General features: G+C 44.7%; 1 protein-coding gene across 1 annotated transcript; it reads right to left on the bottom strand.

Moving 5' to 3' along the window:
- Positions 1–27: 27 nt before the first annotated feature.
- On the bottom strand, positions 28–5107 carry C15H12orf43 (chromosome 15 C12orf43 homolog). Its single transcript, XM_064466663.1, has 6 exons — positions 4924–5107; positions 4456–4501; positions 3522–3620; positions 2785–2858; positions 2356–2446; positions 28–1960 (listed from the first exon to the last, which is right to left on the bottom strand). The coding sequence occupies exons 1-6, from the start codon at positions 5072–5074 to the stop codon at positions 1591–1593; spliced, it is 831 nt and encodes a 276-aa protein (XP_064322733.1). The 5' UTR covers positions 5075–5107; the 3' UTR covers positions 28–1590.
- Between the last annotated feature and the right edge of the window lie 2562 nt (positions 5108–7669).

Raw genomic sequence — 7669 nt, 5'->3', positions numbered from 1 at the left:
TATAAAGGAAAATTAAAAAAGAAAGAGTCCAACAGCAAACTTTTCATTTATATCTGGAAATTTAAAATTGCAGATGTCCATTACAGTTTGTATTGATATGATTTTCCTCTAGATACTATCAACCATCATCAACCAAGTTCAGTAACTAGATTCTCCGAGGAATCTTATCCTAGAATTGTTTCCTGATCTCCTATGTGCATCACTTGCAAATACGTATTACTTCTAGTTAGCATAAAAATAATAATAATAAGCAAGTCAAAAGATTAATTTTTAGGCCACTGTGCATTCGAAACATCAGATGCTAGCTTCAGTATACTGAAGTTTTAACTAGCCATAAGACAAGTCACTTCTGCTGGCACATTCAGTTAGATTACAAGCCAATTTTCTACTTAGCCTTTCCATTTTTGGATGCCAACTGTGTTTTCTTGATTAAAAAACAGCAAGGATCTTACAGTAAGAAAGAAAACATCTTGGGTTTTCCCACGCTCAAAGAGCAACAGCTCACTATTTCAGTTTCTCTAATCTGGCTTTCCGGTCTCCTGAATAGGGCAAATGAGTTAGAGCTACTGAAACCCAACAATCTTAAATTAAAACAGAAGAGTATTTGTCCAATAACAGGTAATTTCCTGAAATATTGGAGCTGAAGTATAAATGGACTAAGAGCCATACTGAATGCTACCAAAACCTACTGTATTTCAGAGAGACAAAAGGTCATAATCAACCAAAATAAGGACTGAAGTGCAGTGACTTTCAAGTGAGGCTTAAGTCCTTCCTGTAGCAATCTCATAGCATTGATCGCCAAGCAACTAAAGAGCCATCTTTATCTCTGCTGGGGGAGCCATCTGAATACAGCAAGAAAGCCACTGTTGTACAAAACCTGCCAAATTAAATAAAACTAATAGTGTAATAGAATTTAACAACAACAAATGCCATAAAAAAGCTATACATGAAAAAATTTCAAAGGACACAACTTGAACAGAACTACCTATTTATAACCACCCTGGAATAAGCTCTCTGCACGCTTTGTTTATATGCAGGGGCTCTGGAGAGGTGGAGATTACAGAGGGATTAGTAACATGGCAGGTTTCAACAACAGATTGTTACGATGATTCCAGGAAAAAAAATAAGGGGTTCCTGATATCTGACAGGATGCTTTTGATAAACGAGTCTCCCACAGGCTGGAGTTATTCTCAGCAGGCATCTAGCAGAAGGCAAAAAGAAGGAGCCGATCACCTCTTGCCATGTAAACCAAATTCAGTTCATCATATACTTCCTCCAGGGCACAAGATTTGGTTTCATGATGTGAAGGAACAGACCAGGAGGGATGTAGCTATGATTATATCCCTCTGCCATGCAGGTCTGTGCACAGTATTCCTTTTATGCTAGGTCTGCATAAGCAGCAGCACAGATAACTGCCGCTCTAGGAGAACAACGTTTCCTTCCTCAGGGGAGGCCAACAACATAGGAAGTCACTTAATTAGGCTCTCAGGCCACTGAGCTTTTAGAACAGAAGCTCTGCCAATTCATTTTCCCTCATCTGCAGCGACCCTGTTAGGTTTTTTCTTTTCCAGCGTACTTCAACCATCATAATCACTTGCCATTTGCAGAGCAAGATCTTAATTCTCTTTTTTTCTTCTTCTTTTTCTTCTTCACAACTCCTGGCAGCACTGAGCTCTCTATATGACTGCTGTCCTGTCTCTCATGCTGTCCATTTGCAGACAGCAACCGTGGCAAACCTTTGCTGATCTGCTCACACTCTGTTGGGTCTATTTTTTTCTCTTGAATATTGTTCTCTCCTTTAATTTTCTTCTTTTTTTTCTGGCTGTGCTCTGTATAACTGTCACTCTGATCCTGGCTGGAATCCCAGGACAGTGCAGGAAAAGCACTTTGCTTCAGAATGTCTGCGGCTGACACAGCAACCTCCTGGTACTTTTGCCACTCTTGGTCACTGTCCGTATCACTGGCAAGGTAACAAAATGAAAGGCAGTTACGTTATACTTTTGCCTTGAATCCACCAAAAGCACAAACAGCAGAGTAATCCAAGCCGAGAACACCTGATAAACACTCAGTGGTACTGGGACTCTGATACAAGTTAGCATTTACTCAGTTTGAAGGCTGAGGTGTTCCTTACACATACTAGGAAGGAAAACATCATCTCCCACAAATGTTTCTAGTTCCCCAGCAATGAGAAAAGAAAGAAAGAAACAAAAATAATCTGCCCTAGTCGAATACAGGAGTCATAAATACACACTTCTCAAGCTCTTCAGCTACTTATTCCCTTGCAAGAGTCCCTGCTGCCTCTGAAATGTGGGATGCAATAGTACTTCAAGAGCAAAGCAGCTGACAGCACCTCACCTGGAGCTAGATGGCTTTCTTCTCCTTGCTGCAGGGCAAGGCTCTGATTTCCCACAGTCTCCTGGGACAGAGGAAGAGAAGAGGCGAAAACCTAAAATACGTAAAAGGGAATTTTAGCCACGATATAAAACAGAGGTGAAAGCAATAAAGAGCAATCTCCCTGGGAAGCCTCACTGCTGTTACTGTATTGCTATAGTGCCTGACAGCAATTATTTGGGACTATCTGAGAGGAGTTAGGGCACAGAGATCACTGCTTCAAAGCAACAGCCTTCATGGACGCTAACAGAAGTTCTTCTGCTGCAAATGCCTATTAGTCAGTTGGGTGTACAACTGGCAACGGACAGGATCCATCCCAGTTATCATAAATCCCACTTATCATTTAACTAACAACGTCACAGGACAGCCACAACGGCTGTGACTAGAACTCACCATCATCTGCAGAGTCAGACAGTGGCACAGAAGTTTGTGAAGGTCCTGATGAGTCCTTCAAGACAGTGATGAAACTAAACAGAAAACCCCAGTCAGATCTTAAGACAGGTTTGTGCAAACCAAGCTAAAGTTGGGTATTTCTAGGAAAGAAGATTATAGGGAGATGTTACATAGCTTCTTTTTCCATAGTGAAGCTGTCTCACCCCCCTGCTTTCAGAGCAGGCCATACCTTCTCTCCTTAACAATGCACGCCACAAGAATGACTTAAAAGCAGCATTTCTAAAGCAAACTCTAAACACCAGGAATTCTAGTTCTCCAGAGCCATATTTACACAATAAATAAAGACAGTGGCAGCCCCGTCAGAAGCATACTGCCAGCACAACCCTAAATCAGGTATTGGTTTAGGTTGTAAGAATAAATGAAACATTCTTATGCTGGCCTTTAAATGATGAACGTGCTAAGGCACCCAAATCCTACTTCTTCCTCCCCACAACCAATTGGCCACACAGGCAAATGAACAGGGAGTCTTTACCAGAAGGGTACAGGACATGGGCCAGGTTAGATCACAGAATAGTGGAAGTTTGCACTAAATACGTGAATGAAGGATGCAAGAAGAGAAATAACTTCTCCTCCATATTCAGGCTGCACTCAGATCTTGAATTTCCTAGTTTTAGCACAAAAAAGCATCGGTGTACTTGACCCATAGAACAAACTTTTCTGGTATTGCTTGCCAATACCCGTCAAGCATTGCTCCCAGTTTCTTTGCAACATGTGCTCTGAACTCTGGCGTCGTCTGTAGCTCATTTCCATCCTCATCATGACCATTCACTTCACGCCTGTTTAAAATAAGAATAATTATTTTCTCTTTCAAGGCCAGTAGCATCTTGCACTCTCGCCCAAACAGGAGACAGGGGACTGTAAAATCTCCTACCCTCTAGTTATCAATTCATACTTGATAGGGAAGACTGCTAAGAAAGATGGAAAACAACTCAGTAGTAACAGTTCAGTTCCCAAAAGAGAGCTAAACATTATTTAGCCATCTCCATCATAGTTAGTAATTGGATGATTTTTCTCACTGAAACGGCCTACAAAAGCAAATAAATTATGTCAGGACACCCCTTCTCTTGCATGTAGTTACTGTGTATGTTGCCACAATTAATGCAAAACCTGTCCCAGGAAGAGGATTTTATTAAGTTGCCTAGCTAACAGCCTTTGAAACTGAGCCTACAGGAATGCTACCAACTTCAATAGGATGGCATCAGCTCCATTGCAAGGCTCCCAGTTCAGGTGTTGCTTTCCAGCTGATGAGTGCTTGCCTTTGCAATTGCAAGGCTTTTTGAAGAAAAAGAAATTTTTTTTATACATAACTGTAATAATTCCTTCATAGGACACTTGCAGAGTTGGGCAACTTCTGACAGTTGGAGCTAATGCTGCAACTGACAGCATCAGTAAACTTTCAAATTGTATATTCCCCTGCTGCTAGAGGGATGAGAAAGGTACTTTAAAAACCTATTAGCTATTTCAGATTTAAGCATAATTTCCGGTTATAGTTGGACTAATTCCTAAAACAGAATAAGCTCTTCCAGTAGGAAGTGCCACAAGGCACAAATACAACGTATGCTTATTTTTTTCTTCAGTGAAGGGGAAGTCTGAAACCAGAAGCAAAAATACCTTAGGCTAGATTGAGCGGGCTGTAACCGATCCTTTTTAAAGCCACCTGACAAAGGAAGAAGCAAAGACAAGTCGAAAAGAGCTGTGGTCAGGACCTCTTTAATCCCCCCTCCCGGCACGTGTGGTTTTATAGCGAGAGGAAGCATGACTGAAAGACAACCCACGCCCACTTTCGGGGGAGGGCAGCGATGAGGGGACGGGGAAGCTTCCCGCCGGCCAGGCCGTAGCGGGCGGCCTGCCCGGGAAGGGGCTCCGGCCGCGCACCGCCACGGCTCAGCCCGCCGGCAGGGCCGGGCCGAGCGCCCCCTCCCAGAGCCCCGCCTCGGCTCCCGAAGCGGCCCGGCTCCGCCACCGGCCCCGCGGCAGAGATCTGCCTCCGCCTCGCCGCCGCTCCCCCGGGACGGGGGAGGACAGGGCAGGCCACAGCTGCGGCAGGTGAGCAGAGCCTAGCTGGCCGCCGACTCTCACCGCCGCCCGTCTCCACCCGCACCGCCGCCGCCTGCGCAGCGCAGTCCCAGGCGGCCTCTCGGAACCGCGCTGCCGCCTCGCCGCTGCTGTCCGAGTCCGAGTCCGAGTCCGCGTCCGCGCTCACGCCCGAGCCGCCGCTGGGCGCCGCCATCTTGGAGACGCGACAACCGCGGGGCACGCTGGGCGCCGTAGTCCGGCCGGGCGGCCGCGGAGCATGCTGGGCGCTGTAGTCCTCCCGGCAGCCTCCGGCAAGATGGCGGCAGCGGGCCCGCTCCGGGCGAGCAGCAGCCCCCGAGGGCCGCCACGGGCACCCCCACCTCCCTCCCAGGGCAGTTTCTTTTCTTCACGTCTCTGTGAAAGAGGCCTGGTGAAGGCTGCGCTCACGGGAAAAGCGGGGGGCGCCGCTGAGGGGGGCAGCAGTGCGCTGTGGGCTGCAGGCCAGGCCTTCCAAAAAACCAAGGGAGCCTGGGAATGAGCGTATAAATGGAAGGAACTGCAAGGAACTGGGTGTCAGATGCAGAATTGCGAGGTACCGTGAAAGAGGAATATTTATGCTGGGTATTTGTACCAGCCTCCGTAGGAGAGCAGGGCAGAGGGTGCTGCCAGGTGTTTCCCGTGCTGAGAAACGCCAGAAGGGGAGCCAGGGGAGCCACTGCTTTCCACTGCCCCGCTCTGGGCTTGTGTTATGGTGAAGAGTGGTGCTTGTGGGTGGGAAGTTGCTGAAAGTAAACACGGCTTGTTTTTGCGCCCATCTGTTCCTGAACAGCCTCCTTTCGTGCGTGCCGTACAGGCAAATAGCTTAGTGTATCTCAGATACAACAGCTCACAAAGTAAGAGTGAAAAATACACCAATGATAGCAGAATGCCCGCCCTGCTTTTGAGTTTGGACAGGGAGAGAGAACACTTGGCATTAAAGAATAAGGATGTGGAAAGAGTGAACAAGTGTAATAAAACTTCTTAGTACTTTACCGCTTTTTGTGAGATGGTAATTTCACTGTTTCAGAAATACTGACTGACAGCGGTCAGATGCGATTTTTGGTGGGGAGTCAGACATACTTATGCAGTAGACAGCACAAAAATCTTCTACCATGAAAGCATGAGATAAGAGGGGACCCATCTGCTGTAAGAAGTTATCTTTCAAAAGCAGGTGAGAAAAGGCACTAGAAACACAAAATCCCTAAAGATACGTAAAATATATCAGGCAGAAGGCATTTAATTCCCTCACCTCTGGCAGGGGAAAGAAAGCACGCATCTCCTCTGCCTATGTGTTTTGCAACTGCTTTGTCCATGTATATGGAATGACAAGTTCCAAGGATAACAAACTGACCTTCAAAAAGGCATTAAATCTGTAACTCAAAAGATCTGAAGATTGCACGGAAGATGTTCTGTTTAGCATTCTTAACCAACTTGCCTTGGCATCTTTCATCTTTGCTTAACAATACTCTTCTGGCCATTTCCTTCTAACTGGCTGTTAGAGGCATCGGGATTTCTGTAACAGATTGTGACCGTGTTGCAGCTCGATTATTTGCCTTCATGGATGTCAAGTGCCAGATGTTTCAAAGCGTGTCTTACTCAAGCAGATCAGGCAAAGTTCAGCGTCCTTACAGGCCTACGCTTTGAGATATGGCAGTTTCCAGAGATACGATGCAGGAAAAAACAAATGCATGTCCCACACCAGAAATAACTGTATGGCCTCCCATCTTTCTGGTGTGGTATTGAAAAGAGAAAAATGAAATGAGCAGAGGCTTTTGGAAATGGCTCTTGCTGAAGAAATGCAAAAGGCCACAGACAGACAGGAAAGCTTTCGCATGGAAATTTCAGGAAAGGAAGAGTATTCCCAAATGAGATTTAATACTGAATTAAGGTACCATTGGGTTGAAAATACAAGTAAAAGAGGGAAAATTTATGAGAAAAATACTGATAAGAGGTTCAAGGACTTGGATTCCTGATGTATGTATGAGTTTCATAATTAAGAATTTTAGGAGAGGGTTTGTGTGTACCATAAATATCAACATTATGTGACTTAGATCATGAAAAAGTGAATAAATCAAAGTGATATATTCTCATGCACACCATGAGAATGAACTGGCAACCAGGGCACAAGGTTTTTCTAACTCTAAGCAATTACTGGCTACCAGCTACGCTGGTGATACACATGTCACCATTAGAATATATACAAATGTAAGTGATATTTCTGTTCCCATTAGGCATGGGATATATAGCTCTTTGAAAGCTGATTTCTTTGCTTCGGTAAGGAAAGTATTTCCTTGCATCATTTACTGCAGCCATTCAATGTAATTATTCTTTGCCAATGGGAGTAAATCTGAATGTCCCACGTATATTCTCCAGCTGACCCACTGGTTTAAATAAGTCTGTTCCCTTCCTGCTAACCCTAGCTGTAAACACAGTTAAAATTTTCATTCTCTTGTACACCACCTTTCCATTCATCCAGTCTTATTCACTTGCTGTCTCTGGATCTTTTCCATTTTAAACAGAAATCTCTCATTAGAAGTGGAACTGGGGTACAGTAAATAAGTCACTACAGAAATGCTTAATAATATCACTACATTCTTCTGAGACTTGAAACAGAAATAAAATGTTAAAGTTGTCACTGGGCAGTGCAAATATTCCTGGGCTATGTTGTCTACGGCAGCAACTGTATTTCTTTTCAGATTGCTGTAGTTATCCTACGATACCCAAACAATAAAGACTGTACTGAGCATTGCTTATTCCCATAATACCAAAA

The sequence above is a fragment of the Phalacrocorax carbo genome, chromosome 15, assembly GCF_963921805.1.
Source record: "Phalacrocorax carbo chromosome 15, bPhaCar2.1, whole genome shotgun sequence".
Taxonomy (NCBI): domain Eukaryota; kingdom Metazoa; phylum Chordata; class Aves; order Suliformes; family Phalacrocoracidae; genus Phalacrocorax; species Phalacrocorax carbo.
The sequence above is the reverse complement of the archived record's forward strand: the minus strand, read 5'-3'. Positions and strand labels throughout refer to the sequence as shown.

What these genes read in the sequence shown, in the direction of transcription:
- C15H12orf43 (XM_064466663.1), bottom strand. Translation starts at nt 5,074, where the DNA reads ATGGCGGCGCCCAGCGGCGGCTCGGGCGTGAGCGCGGACGCGGACTCG. An exon ending in CTGGGAGCAATGCTTGACGG is followed by an intron (nt 2,859 to 3,521) that starts GTATTGGCAAGC and finishes TTTTCTGTTTAG; the next exon opens with TTTCATCACTGTCTTGAAGG. An exon ending in GTCTGACTCTGCAGATGATG is followed by an intron (nt 2,447 to 2,784) that starts GTGAGTTCTAGT and finishes TACGTATTTTAG; the next exon opens with GTTTTCGCCTCTTCTCTTCC.